This window comes from Camellia sinensis, chromosome 14, assembly GCF_055761805.1.
Source record: "Camellia sinensis isolate YWXY chromosome 14, ASM5576180v1, whole genome shotgun sequence".
NCBI classification, from domain to species: Eukaryota; Viridiplantae; Streptophyta; class Magnoliopsida; order Ericales; family Theaceae; genus Camellia; species Camellia sinensis.
Window position 1 is genome coordinate 36,790,022 of NC_138974.1, and position 18,260 is coordinate 36,808,281.

Here is an 18,260-nt window from a genome sequence, read left to right on the forward strand (position 1 = left end):
CAATTCTTCTAAAGACATTTCTTTGCGCTTGTGTTTGAGATAGTTCTTGAATTCCTTCCAGCCTTGTGGTAATTTTTCAATTAAGGTAGCAACTTGAAAGGATTCACTGAGAGACATGCCTTCTGTATAAATGTCATGTAGAATGAGTTGAAGATCTTGAACTTGGTTGATCACAGTTTTATAATCAACCATCACAAAATCTAAGAATTTGCCAACCACAAATTTCTTTGAGCCAGCATCTTTTGTTTTGTACTTTTTCTCCAAAGACTCCCAAAGTACCTTTGCCGTTTTGATAGGACTGTAGACATTGTATAATGTGTTGTCAAGTCCGTTTAAGATGTAGTTCCGGCAAAGGAAATCTGCATGTTTCCAGGCATTGACCGCATCAACCACTTGTCGGTCAATTTCATCCTCTTTCAGAATAGGAGCATCCTCACGGAGAAACCGTGTCAGGTTCAGAGTTGTAAGATAGAACAGCATTTTCTGTTGCCATCTTTTAAAATCAGTACCTAAGAACTTCTTTGGCTTCTCACCGTGATTAACTGGTACAGTCATAACCGGAGAAAGAGTTGGAACAATGGCAACCACCACACTAGTACTTGTTTGAGTATTAGTTTAACCAGTTTCAGTAGCCATGAATTCTAAATTATAAAACAAAATTAGAATTAGAATTTTATACTACACAAAAAATTTAAACCAAAATCACATAATTAAATTCTGTAAAAATAAAAGAAATAAGAATTGTAACTTTTATTTCCAATTAATTTGAAAATAAAATAAAATTTTATTTAAACAAATTAATTCCACATAGAAAATTAAATTTCTGTAACACTTCAATAATTAAAATACCGAAACAAAATTTTAATTAATGAACACTCAGAAATTATTTCTGTAAACCAAAATTAATTTTCTGAAAAATTTTACAAATAAATATTCTGAATTGTCAATGACACCAATATATTACTACTAGCTATCAAAGAAAATAGACAGTATGTTACTACTATCTGTCAAACAGTATATAACTACTATTTATTTTTTCAACCAGAATATTATTTTGTAAAACCACCAAAAAAAAAAATTCTGTAAGAAGAAAGAGAAAAGGAAACAAACGAAAAATTATGTATAAATAGAATAATTCGAATCTGTCTTAAGATTGTTGGAACAATTTTTTTGTGTAAAATAAATAACTTGAAACAAATCAAACAAATAAAAATAAATTACTTACAAAATTTATTTTACCGAAATGTAAAAAGAACAAAAAAGATTAAGTCGAGCATGTGACGCTTTGTCCTTAAGACAGATTCGCCCCACTACAATACTTACAGATAAAAGGCGTCTATCTCCTAAGATACTATGATCTTCACAAATTGTAATAGCACTCCAAACAATTCGTACGGCGAACTAAACCTGTGTTCTATACTCTCAAAGTATTCCTTAAAAATTATTATGAAGAATTATACAAAGAAAGAGCAAAATGGAAAGGGAACGGCTTTTTCTGGATGTTTTTCAGATCTAGAAATCTGCTGGAAAGATCTCTATTTATAGGCAAGAAAGTGAGAAAGAGACCCTTCAAATCTGTCCGAATAGGTATGAAAAACCTGAACAGATACATTTTGAAATTCAAACAGATCTAGAGCAGTTTCAACAGATAACTGCATGGCAGTTAAATCTATCTGGAAGAAAACTGAACTTGTTCAGACTCCTGGGCAGTTTGGACAGTTGGAAATGGCTTTGTTTGGACAAAAAAATTTGGTGTAAAAATTAAATTAATTTCATTCTGAAATTCAAATAATTTTTCCCGTAAGAATTTGAAAAAATTCAAATAAATTTTGACCAAAAAATTAATGTTAGAACTGACCCGACCCACACCCGGCACGGCTTGGCCGGCGCGCGCGTGTGGTGGTTTGAGCCAAGGTTCAAATTATCCATAACTCCTCCATTTTACAAACTTGGGATGCCGCTTGGGACCCAACCCAAGTGTTGCCACCTAGAACTTATATACACACATAAGTTCTTTTAAGCTTCCAATGTGGGACAAGCATTACAAGGAAACCCACATTTAATTCTTTAATTGTCCATTCCACGAACTCGAAAACGACGTCAAGTTCCTATTCACTTATAAATGGTTTTGATGAACCGTCTTCACCGGGTGTCTTGCCATGCAGCAAGGAACACGTCACCTCTTCAGACACACTCCAAAAAAACGTGTGGGACCCACTCAATTTTGGGCTCAAAGTTGGCCCAAAATAAGTCCATAAAACCAAATTTTCCAACATCTTATTTTTTTATATATATTTTTTGTATTTAGTAAATTTTAAAAAAAAATCATAAATATTATACTTCTTAACTGTATTTATGTTAAGCGTATCTAAAAATTTTAAAAAATACTCAAAATATTTAAAAAAATTCATTAAAAACAAAAACAAAAACACCAAAAATAAAAATAAAAATTCAATTTTCTAAAAAATGAATCACAAGTTATGAAACCAAACAAGCTTAATATTCTTATATGTATAAATTAGTGTATACTTGTGCCTAAAGATACAATGTAAATAAAATAAGTGAGTAAATAGGAGAAAATAAAAAAAAAACAAAAAAAAAACAACAAAGAAATAGGAAGAAAAATAAAAAATGAGGATGGAAGGAAAGAATGTGGGCAAGAGAGAGAGAGAATGCATGAGTGAATAAAAAAATGAGAAAAGAAAGTGGATGAGAGAGAGAGAGAATGCATGAGTGAACAAAAAGAGAGGAAAAAAAAGGTAGATGAGTGGGCGTGAGAGGCAGAGAGGGAATGCATGAGAGAGCAAGAAGGAGAGAAAATAAAGTGGGTAAGCCTGTTCAAAAAAAAAGAAAGTGAGTGAGTGAGTGAATGGAAATTAAAGAAATCTTGATGCTAAGATAAATTAAGAATTAATTTCAACCATTGATACAAAATATATCTCTTAGATATTTTGACACATTTTCAAAAATAGTCCTACTTTATTATATAGATTATATCATGTATATCCTCTATAAAATTATAATAGTATCCATTCTTAAAATCGTAATAGTATCCATTTATTATAAATTTTTCTTCCAATTATAAGGAATCTATTAAAATGGATCCTTCTATTATACATTTTCAAAAAAAATGTATCATATACAAGTTATGACTTTGTAGTATTAATATTATAAAGTGTCATAACCAAATTATTTTCATTTATAACTAAAATAACCACTATATAAATTATAACTGAGCAACACATCTTCAATCAAAATAAATAAATAAATAAATAATCACGATAAGTTATAACTAATATCAAAATGAATCATAACTAATCATTACTTGATATATTACCAAAGACCTCTTCAGTTATAATTAAAATAACAACCACAAGAAGTTATAACTAAGTTATAGCTAACACTATAATGTGTCACAACTAAAAATCAAAAAAAACCATAATTGCAGCATATGATAGACGATTATTTTACGGTGTTTTTATTGAATTTCTCCTCTAAAATATATCGTTTCTATTTCAACTTATCTTCTTCTTTTTTTAATTTTTCAATCCATCTAAAATAATTACTCTCTAATATTTGTATAAAAGTTAACACCAATTCTTTTAATTTAAAATTTAAATTTATCCAAATAGACTTTTAATATTTAAGTTTAGCAATATCTCATTATTGTTTATTATGAGAAGAAAAAAATCTACTGAATTTTCTATTGAATTTATCTAAATAGACTTTTAATAGTTGAGTTTTCTAAAAAAAAATTTCAAAAAATTTTATTTTCTTATTTTCCATATTTTTTTGTTTTTACTAAACTTTTTTAATTTTTAAACACACTTAACATAAATACACTTAAAAAATATAATTTTTTTGAAAAAAATCTTCTAAAAAATACACTAAGGCTTCGTTTGGGAACAGGCTAATTTAGTAACTTTTTGGCTATTTGGCTAAAATATGAGCTAAAAAAAACTAGTATGTTTGGGATGACTTTTTGGCTTTTTATGAAAAGATGTGCAAAAAGTAGAGAGAAAAGAGAATCTTTGACTTTTTGGTATGGGTTGTTGGCTTTTTGGCTAATTTAGTAACTTTTTGACTTTTTGACTAAAAGGGAAGGTTGTCAAACGAGGCCTAAATACTAAAAATGCAAAAAATTAAAAATTCAATACATTTTTATATATTTTTTTATGTATTTATTAATTTTTTAAAATATTTTTTCACAAATATTTTACTTTTTAGATACATGTAAGTAAGATGTCGGGGTGTAATTTTGGCCCTGGCCCGAGCCCGGCTCGACCCATCTGGGCTCAGGCCAGGCCGGGCCGAGCCACTTCGAGTTTTGCAGGCTTCTACAAAAAATCAAACCGGCCACAGGCTAAAAAACTAAGCCCAGGTCCAAGGGTATTCGGGCTTTGGGCTTCAAAACGATGACACAGGCCCTAGTTCAAGGCTTCGGACTGGGTTTCGACTCAGGCCTAAACGGGCCTTAACGAGCAGAGCCCATCTCTGGCTTCAGGCGAGCTTCAAGCTGCCGATGAACCACGGGCCAAAATTACACCCTTAGTAAGATACATCTAAAAAAGAAAAAAAATATATTTAAAATTTAAAAAATATTCACTAAAAATAAAAAAATACAAAAAATAAAAAAAAATTAATTTTTAAAAATTTAATTCGAAAATCTTAATTCGAACACACTCATATTATTATTAATTTGTGCCCCTTAACACTATATTTGGTTGAAAATTTTGAGGAATTTAAAAAAAAACAAAAAAGCACGTAAAACTAAATAAAATATAAATATATCTATTCACATTTCATATATATTTTTAATTTTTCTTTTTAAATCTCTTTTCAAATCCTCTAATCAAACACAATATAAATAAATTTCTAACTCCACGATTGTTCTTGGAAATTGTTGCATTTGCTTGTACAGTACACTGTACAGCCAACCTACCGTGAAACATGTTATCAATCTCACATTCGGTGGCGGTAAAGTCAAGAAATTAAATTCAAAAACACTTACTCCCTCCCTCCCATAATATTAGTCCCTTATTTCATTTTTCATTGTCTTAAAATATTAATCCCTCTTCAAAAATCAAGTACAAAAATAATATAAATTTTCTATTTTGCCCTTCTTTTAAATTCATAAATAATATAAAAAGTACAATTATGACATTGATATTCCCAAAAAAATGTACTATCAAAGGGTAATTTTGAAAAATCAACTTTTTTAAAGTACAATAATTGTACTACCAAAAAAAGTTGAATTCCCCAAAAGGGACTATTATTTTGGGACGGAGGGAGTATTAATTATAATTTTTTATTTTAAAAAAAAATCATGAGCAATATTAAGGTGATAATAATTTTATCTTATTAAATTTTTGTTAAAATTTAAAACCTTCAACAATAAGTTTTTTTTTTAAAAAAAAAAAAAAACCCCACCAACAATGATTCATACCACTAAAAAAAATATTATTAATAGCACTAATACATTAAGAATGCCATAAAAAAAAAAAAACCCTACCCACTGTCACATCATTAATAATGCTATTAAAACACCACTTTCAATGCTCTCAATCATTTTTCGAGACCCCACCTAAACTATTTGATTTACGAATGTCAAGACAAGCTCAAATGAAGCTCGTCTAACTTGATTTGTCCTAAAATTCAGCATTCAAATAAAATTTAAACACTAAAGCTAGACAGTGCAAGTAAAATTATATTACTTTCAGTAATATACCATGAACTAGGTTATTTTAAGCTATCAAAAAACTTAAGAAACAACTACTACAAATGATGACTTCAAAATCCAACCATATCAAATGTGATTTACAAACCTATTCAAAACAGAGTTACTAAACACATGAGAACCACACCAACTACATGAGCAAAACAAAGTTCTAAAAATATTCAATATTTCTTCCTAAACAGAGATATACTAGTTACTACAGTATCAGAAAAAGCAACCACTATATACTAACATGGATGCTCTCTAAGCAAGCATTACAAAAATGCAAAATCAAGTCTATGGTACCCAAAAGCCTAGGTCATAAAATAAACATAGTAATAAGTTATAAGTTAAAAGGCCATACAATGATCAAACACACAAAAACCTCAATCTTTAGTGGTTTTGTTAATGAGGGATTTGTGAATGTGAGGGATGACACCACCTCCAGCAATAGTTCCTTTGATGAGAGTGTCGAGTTCCTCATCCCCTCTGATGGCCAATTGCAGATGCCTTGGTGTGATTCTCTTCACTTTCAGATCTTTGCTTGCGTTCCCTGCCAGCTCAAGTACCTCAGCGGTCAGATATTCAAGAATTGCAGCAGAGTAAACGGCAGCTGTGGCCCCAACTCTACCATTAGCAGCAGTCCTTGATTTCAGCTGGCGGTGGATCCTTCCTACCGGGAACTAAACTCCCTCAAACAGAAACAAACTATCAAAATTAGCAATGGATGCGACAGATATCTCTAAAAGTAAGAAATACTGATTGAGCACTCTCATTATACATAATAAACAACCACAACTATACTAAAGATAAACTTGAGAGAAGATTCATAAGAACTATGGTTTCACATAAGTGAAGTTAGGGAACTAAACTCCCTCAAACGGAAACAAAATAAACAATAATTAGCAAAATTAGCAAGAGATGTGACAGATATCTCTCAAAGGCAATCTTACTATACATAAACAGCAAAATCTGTATTGCAAACCCAAAAGAAAAAGGTTGATTTTTCTAACATCTTCCTGCTTTTGCCACATGTTTATGTTGAACTTCAGAGAATAGTACATGGAAACAGTAGTAATTTTACATAATTAAAGTGGACTGAGAACATTTTAAACAAACAGTGAAAAAAATGTCAGTATGGTAAGATTCACTACTCACGAGACAGACAATAGAGAAAATGAAGAATGCACCAGAGGCGTAGCTTGAATGGTCAACCCGCCGAGATTCCTATCCAAGAGGTCTAACATTTGCCTCCCCATTTGCCCAATTCAAAAGCTTAGGGGTAGCATCTACACCCCAAGTTTACACACCTAGGATGGGTCCAAAGGACCTGCCTAGGCCAAGTTCCCAATCATCAAAAAAGGAATGCGCAAGACACTGGTACTGAAGAACAAATGAACAGCAGCATGCGCATTCAAGGGTTTGTAAATTTTTTTGACTATTAATATCCCAATCCCAGTGTTGAGACTCAAAACAACCTCTATATTTTGTATACACTCCTAATGCCAGTAATAACTACTTGCATGTAATCCAAACATTGTATTAGAACATGTGTTACACATTTCAGTTAAATGCATTATTAATTAAATGTCAATCAAATTTGGTGAGATTGTACATGCATAATAGATTCATCTGAATGAAACTGACAATTCTGAGCATAAAACAAATTTATGGTTAGTTTTTAATTTCAAAAATAATAAAAATAATAAAAAAACGTGCGCTGTGGGCTTGGAATGAGGTCTTTAATGGGATTGCAACAAGTCCTTTTTTTCATCTAGCATTGTGATGTCATGGATTATATTCATGAACATAACAAAATCAAAAACATTAAACCTTCAATCATATATTAAGTAAAATTCCTGATTTTCAAACCCCAGTTGAAATATATAACCACTAAAGAATAGTTACTCAATCACAAGACCTTACAATAATTTCATACTTGTATATCTTATAAGACCCTAATATCATTATCTTAAATCTTTCAATCATTTCAAGCCAAATTTCTAATTTCCATTCTCTTTGTGCCCAAATTCACATAATGTTTGCCAATGAATCCTCCTCCAATTTACACTACCCCTACAACCCAACCCAATGGAGAGAAAAAAAATGTGTGGGCTGTTGGCTTGGAATGAGGTCTATAATGGGATTGCAACAAGTCCTTTTTTCATCTAGCATTGCTTTGTCATGGATTGTATTCATGAACATCAAAAAATCAAAAAACATTAAACCTTCAACCATATATTAAGTAAAATTCCTGATTTTCAAACCCAAGTTGAAATATATAACCACTAAAGATTAGTTAGTTACTCAATCACAGGACCTTACAATAATTTCATACTTGTATTCTTCATAAGACCTTAATATCATTATCTTTCAATCATTTCAAGCTAAATTTCTAATTTCCATTCTATCTGTTCCCAATTTTACATAATGTTTGTCAATGAATCCTCCTCACACTGCCCCCACAACCCAACCCAATGGACAATCTGAACCAAAAACATGTACACCAAAACATCATAACACTAGTATAGTATATGTATAGCAGCACAAACAAACAAAAACACTACTCAATTTAGAGCATATTTTGATGTGAAGAGAGAAAATATTACCTGGAGACCAGCTCGGGAAGAGCGAGAAATAGGCCTCTTCTTGTCCTTCTCCTTCTCTTTGTTTGCAGCTGCTGCTGTTGTCTTTCCCGCCACAAGCCCCTTTCCTCCTTTTCCCGCCATTTTTTTCCCACCTTGATTACTGTTTCCAAAAAAAAAAACTGAAAACGAAAGACAAAAGAGACGCAAAACAAAAACAAAAAATAGCGGATGTTTTTGAGAAATATATGGATAACAGAAGATTAAGGAAGAATGAGAAAACAGATCTGATCTGCACGGAAACAAATACCAATCTTCGGATTTTGCTTTTATATCCAGCAATTGAGAGAGAGAGAGACCTGAGAAGTTGGGAAGACGATCAAAGAGGGAAACTGGAGAGAGTAATTGAATGCAGTTGCTGGAAGATAAGATAAGATACTCTCTCTGTTTGTAAGTTGACTCACCGTCTTTAATGCTCGGTTTTTGAATGTGGGATGCCAAAATGGCGGTTACTTTTGGGTGGGAAAAAAAAAATGGCCTCTTGGATTTCAAATTTTTACAACTAACTTCAAATCTTACAACATCTTCAACTTACTACACATATGTATACTTGTTAGTTAAAATATTTAACATAATTTATTTTTTTCAATTCTAATGTATTAGGTATATGATTAGATATTTTAACTTAATTCACATTTATTAGCTATATGTAGCTAGCTTTCAAAGGTTAAGCAAAATATATTTAATCATTAGGATCATTTTCCTCTATCTTTATTGCTGATGCAGCATTCTATAAAGTTAATAGTATTTAAATGTATAGCTAAAATAAAAAGTATGGTTAAAATAAAAATATAAAACAGTTAATAGCTAAAGTAAAATGTATACTTTATAATAATATTTAAATAAACAAAGTAAAATGTATGCATTGGGGATGCTCTTATACTAACTGGATTCTACTGCACGCAAGCTCGTTTTGATAATCCAACATTTCGTGATGTTACGCATGGATTTTATTGTTCACTCTATTTGCAGAAAATAATTTATTGATTTAAAGAGATTATAGTGTCACAAAAATACTAAAATTTCAATCGAAAATTTCAAAATTCCAAAATTTAGGAGTGGTTTTAACGCAGCGTTGTAATGGAATGAATGACTAGATATCGTTCTAGTAGACGAAGGGGAAGATATCGTTCTTCAGACGGTAACAACTCGAATTCACGAGCAAAGATAAACAACCTTGCGCACAAGGCAAATGGAGAGAACTCTGGTTATATTCTTAAAAAAACTCTTTTCCTTTTCTTTCTATCTCTTTGCCACAGGGCTTACAAACATATTTATACTGACTATTAGATACTCAAACTGTGAATTTCCTAATACAGAAATAAATACTAAAACACTCCCTTAAATTCTTGTACCAAATACAATGTATCAAATACAAAGAACCTAACCTTTAGACATTGAAGAGTTTGAAAGACATGAATACAATCCAATGTATCAATGAATACAAGGAATGAAATGTATCCATTAATTAATTTTCCTTTGAACTTGAACCTGTTCTGCATCAGTCTCCCATTCTTTGAAAGAACTTGTCCCCGAGTTAACTAGAGGAATTGGGATATCTGGAGTCGTATGATACGCAAATAAGTCTTGGACATTGAAAGTTTTGGAGATGGCTAAATCTTCTGGAAGATCCACCACATAAGCATTATCATTGATCTTCTTCAAAATGCGAACAGGACCAATCTTCTTCTGTTTAAGCTTACTGTATGTGCCCACTGGAAACCTCTCTTTGCGCAAGTGAACCATTACCATATCACCAACTTCAAAAGTCTTCACTCGTCGATGTACATCTGCGGCTTCTTTATACTTCGCAGCTGATTCTTCCAATTTCTTTCGAACATCTGCATAAATGTTGGCCACCTTTTCCACCATATGATCAGCAATGATACTCATTCCTGGAAGCTTGGGAAGAGGAACCAAATCTAAGGTATGCAGCGGGGATCGAACATAAACAATCTCGAATGGAGACTTTCCAGTCGAACGGTTTGGCACATTGCTATAAGCAAACTCCGCTTGAGAAATAACAAAATCCCACTACCTTGGACTTTCTTGACACAAACTTTGCAAAATATTTCCCAATGTACGATTCACTACCTCTGTTTGACCATCGGTTTGGGGATGACAAGTAGTACTATACTGCAAAGTTGTATCCAGCCACTTCCAAAAAGACTTCCAAAAATAACTCAGAAACTTGCTATCGCGATCGGAAACTATAGACTTTGGCACACCATGGAGACGAACTACCTCGCGAAAGAATAATTGAGCAATATTGTTGGCATCATGTGTTTTCCTACAAGGAATAAAATGTGCCATCTTCGAAAACCTATCAACAATAACAAAAATAGAATCCGCACCACGTTGTGTTAGCGGAAAACCGAGAGCAAAATCCATGGACAGATTCTCCCAAGGAAATTCTGGAATAGGAAGAGGCGTATATAATCCAGTATTTTGTGCTTGACCCTTCGTAGTCTGACATGTGTAACAACGCTTCACATACCTCTCCACATCTCTTTTCAACTGAGGCCAATAATATCGAGATTCGACCATAGTGATGTTCTTGTCTCGCCCCAAGTGCCCTCCCAAGCCTCCACCATGAGTTTCTCGAATAATGTGCTCTCGCAAAGACCTGCGAGGAATACAAAGACGATCATCAAAGAATAAAAATCCCTCAAATAATAGGTATTTGCTAGATTCTTGAAAACCTGAATTGCACTGTGCCCATGCATCTTTAAAATCCTCATCATCAGCATAAAGCTCTTTCAAATATTCAAAACCAGAAATCTCATTTTTTGCAATGATAAGTAAAGAAGCTTGTCGACTCAACACATCAGCTACTTTATTTAATTGACCAGATTTGTGCTTAAGAGAAAAGGTAAACTTTTGTATATGAGCAATCCACTTGGCATGCATTCGGTTTGGCTTGGTAGCATTCTGAAGATACTTGAGAGCTTGGTTATCACTGTTTAACACAAATTCCCGTTGAATCATATATGGCTCCCAATGGTACAAGCTTCGTACTAATGCATACAGCTCTTGCTTATACGTCGTCCACTTCTGTCAAGCATCACTAAGTTTCTCGCTGAAGAAGGCTATGGGTCGGCCTTCGTGAGAAAGAACAATACCAATGCCAATACCGGAAGCATCACAATCAACCTCAAACAATTTATCAAAGTCCGGCATGGCTAAAACCGATGTTGTGGTCAACCTCTCTTTCAAAACCGCAAAGCTCTGTTCTGTAGCATCAGTCCACACAAATTGCTTATGCTTCATGCAATCTATGAGTGGGGCATCAATGGTATTGAAATTCCGCACAAAACATCTATAAAAAGTCGCCAAACCATGAAAGCTGCATACGTCGGTAATGGACTTTGGGGTTGGCCACTCTCGAATGGTTTTAACCTTAGCCTCATCAACCTTGATCCCTTCGGCACTCACAACATAGCCAGGAAGATCAAGATGTCTGTCAAAAAACTGCACTTCTTCAAATTCACATATAAACAAATACCATCTTCGGATTTTGCTTTTATATCCAGCAATTGAGAGAGAGAGAGACCTAAGAAGTTGGGAAGACGATCAAAGAGGGAAACTGGAGAGAGTAATTGAATGCAGTTGCTGGAAGATAAGATAAGATACTTTCTCTGTTTGCAAGTTGACTCACCGTTTTTAATGCTCGGTTTTTGAATGTGGGATGCCAAAATGGCGGTTACTTTTGGGTGGGAAAAAAAAAAGGCCTTTTGGATTTCAAATTTTTACAACTAACTCCAAATCTTACAACATCTCCAACTCCCTAGACATATGTATACTTGTTAGTTAAAATATATAGCACAATTTATTTTTTTCAATTCTAATGTATTAGGTATATGATTAGATATTTTAACTTAATTCACATTTATTAGCTATATGTAGCTAGCTTTCAAAGGTTAAGCAAAATGTATTTAATCATTAGAATCATTTCCCTCTATCTTTATTGCTGATATAGCATTCTGTAAAATTAATAGTATTTAAATGTATAGCTAAAATAAAAAGTATGGTTAAAATGAAAATATAAAACAGTTAATAACTAAAGTAAAATGTATACTTTATAATAATGTTTAGATAGACAAAGTAAAATGTATGCATTGGGGATGCTCTTATACTAACCGGATTCTACTGCACGCAAGCTCGTTTTGATAATCCAACATTTCGTGATGTTACGCATCGATTTTATTGTTCACTCTATTTGCAGAAAATAATTTATTGATTTAAAGAGATTATAGTGTCACAAAAATACTAAAATTTCAATCGAAATTTTCAAAATTCCAAAATTTAGGATTGGTTTGAAATGATCTAAATAAGTGCACTTTTTGACTTTTTATGAAATATGAGTTGGGTTTGAAGTGATGTAATAGAGAAATGATGTGATTTAAATAAGATGATGTGACTTAAATAAGATAGTAATTTTTTGACTTTTTTAAATTATGACAAATAAGGCCTAATATTTAATTCAAAAAATAGCAGAAGTAAATTGAGATTGCCCGTGCTTGAGCACATTTAAGTGGTGCTTCAGAGCACTTGAGCCTTAAATCATCCCCACATCTAGATATTTTAATTAACTGACATTATATTTTTAAATATTCTATGACATGGAAAATAAATAAATAAATAAAAGGAATCCAACTTTATCAAAAATGTTTGAGAACTTTAAAATAAGAGTTCTAAAGAAACTCTAGTGAGTGAGATCCACTCATTGATTTGATGTTTTAGTTTTTTTTTTTACCTTATCACATTATCAGAGCTCTTGTTAGAGTTCTCTCCGTAGAGCTCTGTATCATCACCGTAACTTTATTTGGTAAAAAGAACCCAAGGCAAGGAGATATGCTCAGTAGGCCCCTAAATGAAATGTATGCTTTATTTGGTAATATATATTTTTTTTATTTTTTTTTATTTTAAATCACATACTGAGAGGGGAGATTTGCACCGAACAGTACGGCCGAGCTACGGTAACGCGGGTGCGGCAAACCTCTCAGTGCCGAGCTATCTTCTCAATTGGCACGGCCCTCCGGCCTGTCGTACACGACCGAGGTAGTTTGCCCGACCAGGGATGGTCTAAGGCCTAGCCGAGCTGTGACTGCTAGACGTTTGGCGGTAGGCGCGCGTTAGCACGGCGCAACTGAGCAAATGACAGTCCGGAATGAGTCTAGGCCGAGAAGAGGACCAGCACGCTTCACCTTCAGTTAACCCGAAGAGTTTGGACCAGTATGGTGGTCAGCATGCGCCCGACCGGATAGCTCGGAAGCTCGGTCGTGTTCTTTGTGGTTGTGATTTTCTCCAAGGAATAGACCGGTCTTGGTATACCGGTCTGGTGTGCCACTTGGGCCAATGGTGTGAAGGAGAGGAAATCTGCTCCAAGCACGCGTCAGTACCATTTGGCAGTTTTGCATGTACTGGATGGAGGATTTGGCCTTTACACGCGTAAGGTGGTGGGAGGTGAGCACTGCCACCTGTCTAGGAAAGGACAGCAGAGGCAGTGCGCGCACAATCCTAAGGCTGCATGGCCAGCCTAGAAAAATGAAAGGAAGATGAACATTAGGGGTAAGCAATTGATGCCATCTAAAATACATTCTCTCTCTCTCTCTCTCTCTCTCTCTAATAGCCTTCTTCTTCCTCAAGTGATCTAACTTGATCGTCGGAGGGTCTATCTGGCAACCCACCGCCGGGCAGCTCACCGTTTCTGTGTTGCCAGGTTAGACGCCGTCACGTGAAGCTTGAATCCAAGGAGTATGGAAAGCAGAGTATATTTCGCCCCTGTACAATTGGCGCTGTCTGTGGGAAGTCTTTGATACTCAAGCCTTGCTCTTCAAGCTTCTTCGACCATTTCCATGGCCTACAATGACGAAACTCCACTGTCCGTCGTCGATGGTATCACACCAGTCTGTCCGACGGAGAGAAGGCCCCCCGAATGTTCCAGCCATGGCGGGCCTAGAAACTTCTTCGTGAGATGTGTGAGACAAACGCGGGAGGAGCACTGATCGCTCGAAGAGTCCAGAGGGCCATCGGCGACGGGGGGAGTCCCACGCGCAGCGCCTGGAGCACAAACTCAAAGACCAGGATGCCCTCATCTGCGAGATGGCGGCTGAGATGGAGATGCTGAAACGCCAGATTAAGGGGAAGGGTGTTGCTGAAGAAGGCAACCTCAGTGAGCGTACCCTGTCTCCTTGTTCTAGCAACCGCCGCCAGGAAAGGACGCACTCTCTCTCTATCACCAGAAACTATGGGGTTGGGGATTCCAATCCAAGGGAGGGCAGGTCCCTCACTCGCGACAGCACCTACCACCCCTCGCGCCCCTCATCGACGTCGCGATACTCTTTCTCCACCCGTTCTAGAGACCTGAGAGATGTGTTGGAGGAGAGGGCGCACCGTCGAGAGGCTCAGAGAGTGCCAGCGTTGCAGAGGTTGGGCACCCAAGTTCGCTGTAGCGAAGAAGTGTCAATGTCAGCACCCAGGGTGATGGCTCCTGCACTAGTGGACAAAGAGCTGGCGAGACTTACAGCCACGCCGCTGTCTCTAGAAATCGAGAGTACACTGCTCCCTGCCAGATTCCACCAGCCTAAGTTCACCTTGTACGACGGCAAGATGGATCCGTACATACACGTGAGTCATTACCGGCAAGTAATGGCTAGCCACCGGCACAATGACACCTTGATATGCCTCATATTCCCAACAAGCTTGGGAGAACTGGGCTTGAAATGGTTCGAAAGGCTTCCAGAGGGGAGTATCGAGGGGTGGCAGCAACTAGCGGAAGCCTTCGTCACCAAATTCAAAACCAACACTCGAACACTGAAGGAGGTCGACCATCTCTTGGGCGTCAAGATGGAATCTGGAGGTTCGTTGAAGGCATACAATGCAAGGTACTGGGAAACTTACAATGAAATCCTCGACTACCCTACCAATCTGGCGATCACTCAATACAAACGGGGTCTCCCAGTCGGACATAGGCTACGAGATTCGTTCACAATGCACCAACCCACAACCATGGAGTCCTTGATGCAGCGGATCAATGAGCACATTCGTATGAGGGATGATGCCGCCTCCGCAACTGAGAAGGTCAATCCGGTCGCGACAGAAAGAAGGGTAGCGGGGAAGGTTCACTCGGTCGGGCAGGAGGATAATCGCCCAAACAACCGGCCAAAAGATCAACGACGTGGCCCAAACCGCGATAATAAAAACAAAGGTCGCAGAAATGACCGACCTGATGCTCCGCGTGATGCAGAGGAGGATGCCAAGAGAAAATTGAAAGCACGGACTGGAATCATGACGGTCTTTAAAATCCCTATTTACCGCATCTTGAGTGAGATTCGAGGCGAGCCATTTGTCCGCTGGCCGGCCAAGTTGGGGAATGCACAGAGAGGCTTCAATTCAAGATATCGCTGCACTTTCCATGAGGAACGGGGACACCGAACGGAGGATTTCTTGTCGCTCAAACAACATTTGAAGGAGCTAGTGGCCGCGGGACATCTTGACAAATACATAGATGGGGGTATGAAAGTCGCGCCATTGGGGCAAACCGAGCCAAACGGCCTAGTCGTTCTAGAAGCAGCACCCCAAGGCATAATCAACGTCATCCACGGCATTATTAAACCAGCAAGGGTTTGCGAGCTCAGAGGGATGATTAAGAAAGCCAAACACATGAGGGAAGTGCTCTCCGTTCAACCCGCTGTGAAGAAAAGGAAGACCGAGGAGAAGGACATCCTCACCTTTTCGAGCAGGGACTTGGAGCGGATCCAGATGCCCCACAATGATGCCCTAGTGGTAACTCTTCGCGTCAAAGACTTTGACATCAAGAGGATCTTGATCGACCAGGGGAGTTCGGTCGAAATTATGTATTATGATGCGTTCAAACAAATGAAGTTGGAGGACAAGGACTTGGCCCCTGCGACGTCCCCTTTGGTTGGCTTTAACTCTCAGCCAGAATGGCCGGTAAGGAAGATCATATTGCCAGTCAAAGTGGGTTCAGTCACAAAACAAGTAGAGTTCTGGGTGCTCAAAGTCCCATCCACCTACAACTTAATTTTGGGCAGGGGCTGGTTGCACGCCATGCAAGCAGTAGCGTTGACTTACCATCAGGTTTTGCGCTTCTTGGTGCCAAGCGGTCGAATAGAGGAAGTTTGGCGAGATCAGGTGATGGCAAAACAATGCTTCGTTGCGGTAAATGGCAGCCGAGCAGCCAAAGGGTTTGTCTAGATGATTGAGGGGCCCGAGGGAAAAGAGGTCCTTGAAGACGTAGGAAAAAAGGGCGAGGAAAAATTGGTCGAGGATTTGGTGGAAATGCGCATCGACGAGAACGACCCAACTAAGTTCTTCCTCTTGGGATCATCTTTGTCTAGCGCTGAACGGTTTGATTATGTCAACTTCTTGGTTTCCAATTTGGAGGCTTTTGCGTGGATGCCTTACGACATGCCTGGCGTCGACCCCAGCTTTATTTGCCACCAGTTGAATGTCTTCCCTAACGCCCGGCTGGTCATTCAGAGGACTCGCCGCTCGGCTCTGCACCATGCCGAGGTAGTGGTAGAAGAGGTCAAAAATTTGTTGGAAGTAGGGCGATAGAAGAAGTGCAATACCCTCGATGGATATCTAACACGATAGTTGTTCCGAAAAAGAATGGCAAATGGCAAATGGCAAATGGCGAGTCTACGTTGACTACAAGACGGTCAACTGTGCATGCCCAAAGGATAGCTTCCCCCTCCCTCGAATTGACCAGCTGGTGGACTTGACCGCTGGCCATCAGAGGTTTTGCTTCTTGGATGTGTATCGCTGCTACCACCAGATAGCCATGTATGAACCGGACCGAGAGATCACATCGTTCACTACCCCTAGAGGCTTGTATTGTTATAAAGTCATGCCGTTTGGACTAAAGAACGCCGGGACAACTTTTCAGAGGATGGTAACAAAGATGTTCGCTCCCCTTTTAGGCCGCACCATGGAGGCCTACATCGACGATATGGTGGTAAAAAGTAAGGAGAAGTCTCAACACCTCGCCGACTTAGCAAAGATGTTTGCTATACTTAAATGCCACAAGCTTCGTTTGAATGCCTCTGAGTGCACTTTCGGAGTTGACACCGGGAAGTTCTTAGGCTTTTTGGTCACAAACCGAGGAATTGAAGCCGACCCATCCCAAATCAAGGCGATACAAGAGCTGGAGCGCCCGAACTCCACGAAGGACGTACAACATCTTGCCGGGATGGCAGCCGCGCTGAACAGATTTATCAACCGGTCTTCAGATCGATACAGGCCCTTCTTTAAAACTTTGAAGGCCAAGTTCTTATGGGATGACGAATGTGACCGTGCACTGGCAGACTTAAAAGTGTACCTTTCCTCAGCCCCTATCTTGGTCACACCTCAGCCGGGCGAAGAGTTGTATCTCTACTTGGCTGTCTCTCAACACGCGGTGAGCGCCGTATTGGTTCGTACTGAAGGCATCCAGCACCTACCAATCTTCTACGTAAGCAAGACCTTGCTTCCTGCTGAATCAAGATATCTACAACTAGAAAAATTAGCCCTGGCCCTGATGATGGCTTCGACAAAGCTGACACACTATTTCCATGCCCATACAATAGTTGTGCTAACCGAGTTTCTGCTTAAGGTACTCTTTGAAAAGGCGGACTTTACCGGGAAAATTTTCAAATGGGCCGTGGAATTGGGGCAATACGACATCAAGTTCCACCCGCGCACCGCAATCAAGGCTCAAGCTCTTGCAGACTTTGTGGCGGAATTTGCCCGTGGAACGCATCCAGTTTGCCGATTGATTTGGCTGGTGGGGATTTAGCACAGCCCGTGGTTCAGGTAATAACGACAAGTGTTGGCTCGCAAGTGGAAGAAGTGCAAATGGCGGCGGAACTTGAGAGCCCGGATAACTCATTGGA

General features: G+C 37.6%; 3 protein-coding genes across 6 annotated transcripts; 1 reads left to right on the plus strand and 2 right to left on the minus strand.

Moving 5' to 3' along the window:
- Nucleotides 1-5,773: 5,773 nt before the first annotated feature.
- Nucleotides 5,774-8,791, minus strand: LOC114320128 (histone H2A variant 1). Of its 4 annotated transcripts, none has more exons than XM_082904450.1 (3): nucleotides 8,661-8,791; nucleotides 8,326-8,483; nucleotides 5,774-6,399 (listed from the first exon to the last, which is right to left on the minus strand). In XM_082904450.1, the coding sequence occupies exons 2-3, from the start codon at nucleotides 8,443-8,445 to the stop codon at nucleotides 6,103-6,105; spliced, it is 417 nt and encodes a 138-aa protein (XP_082760576.1). In that variant the 5' UTR covers nucleotides 8,446-8,483; nucleotides 8,661-8,791; the 3' UTR covers nucleotides 5,774-6,102. The 4 variants fall into 4 exon arrangements, with proteins under 4 accessions (XP_082760576.1, XP_028123039.1, XP_028123038.1 ...); XM_028267238.2 differs by having other exon boundaries at nucleotides 8,326-8,464; nucleotides 8,661-8,790; XM_028267237.2 differs by having other exon boundaries at nucleotides 8,326-8,464; nucleotides 8,612-8,752.
- Nucleotides 8,792-11,418: 2,627 nt separating this feature from the next.
- Nucleotides 11,419-12,156, minus strand: LOC145806909 (putative mitochondrial protein AtMg00860). Its single transcript, XM_082904759.1, has 2 exons — nucleotides 12,134-12,156; nucleotides 11,419-11,821 (listed from the first exon to the last, which is right to left on the minus strand). Exons 1-2 carry the CDS (start codon nucleotides 12,154-12,156, stop codon nucleotides 11,419-11,421), a joined length of 426 nt encoding a protein of 141 aa, XP_082760885.1.
- A 2,310-nt stretch (nucleotides 12,157-14,466) lies between these two features.
- Nucleotides 14,467-16,581, plus strand: LOC145806910 (uncharacterized). Its single transcript, XM_082904760.1, has 2 exons — nucleotides 14,467-16,149; nucleotides 16,249-16,581. The coding sequence occupies exons 1-2, from the start codon at nucleotides 14,467-14,469 to the stop codon at nucleotides 16,579-16,581; spliced, it is 2,016 nt and encodes a 671-aa protein (XP_082760886.1).
- The last annotated feature ends 1,679 nt before the right edge of the window (nucleotides 16,582-18,260 follow it).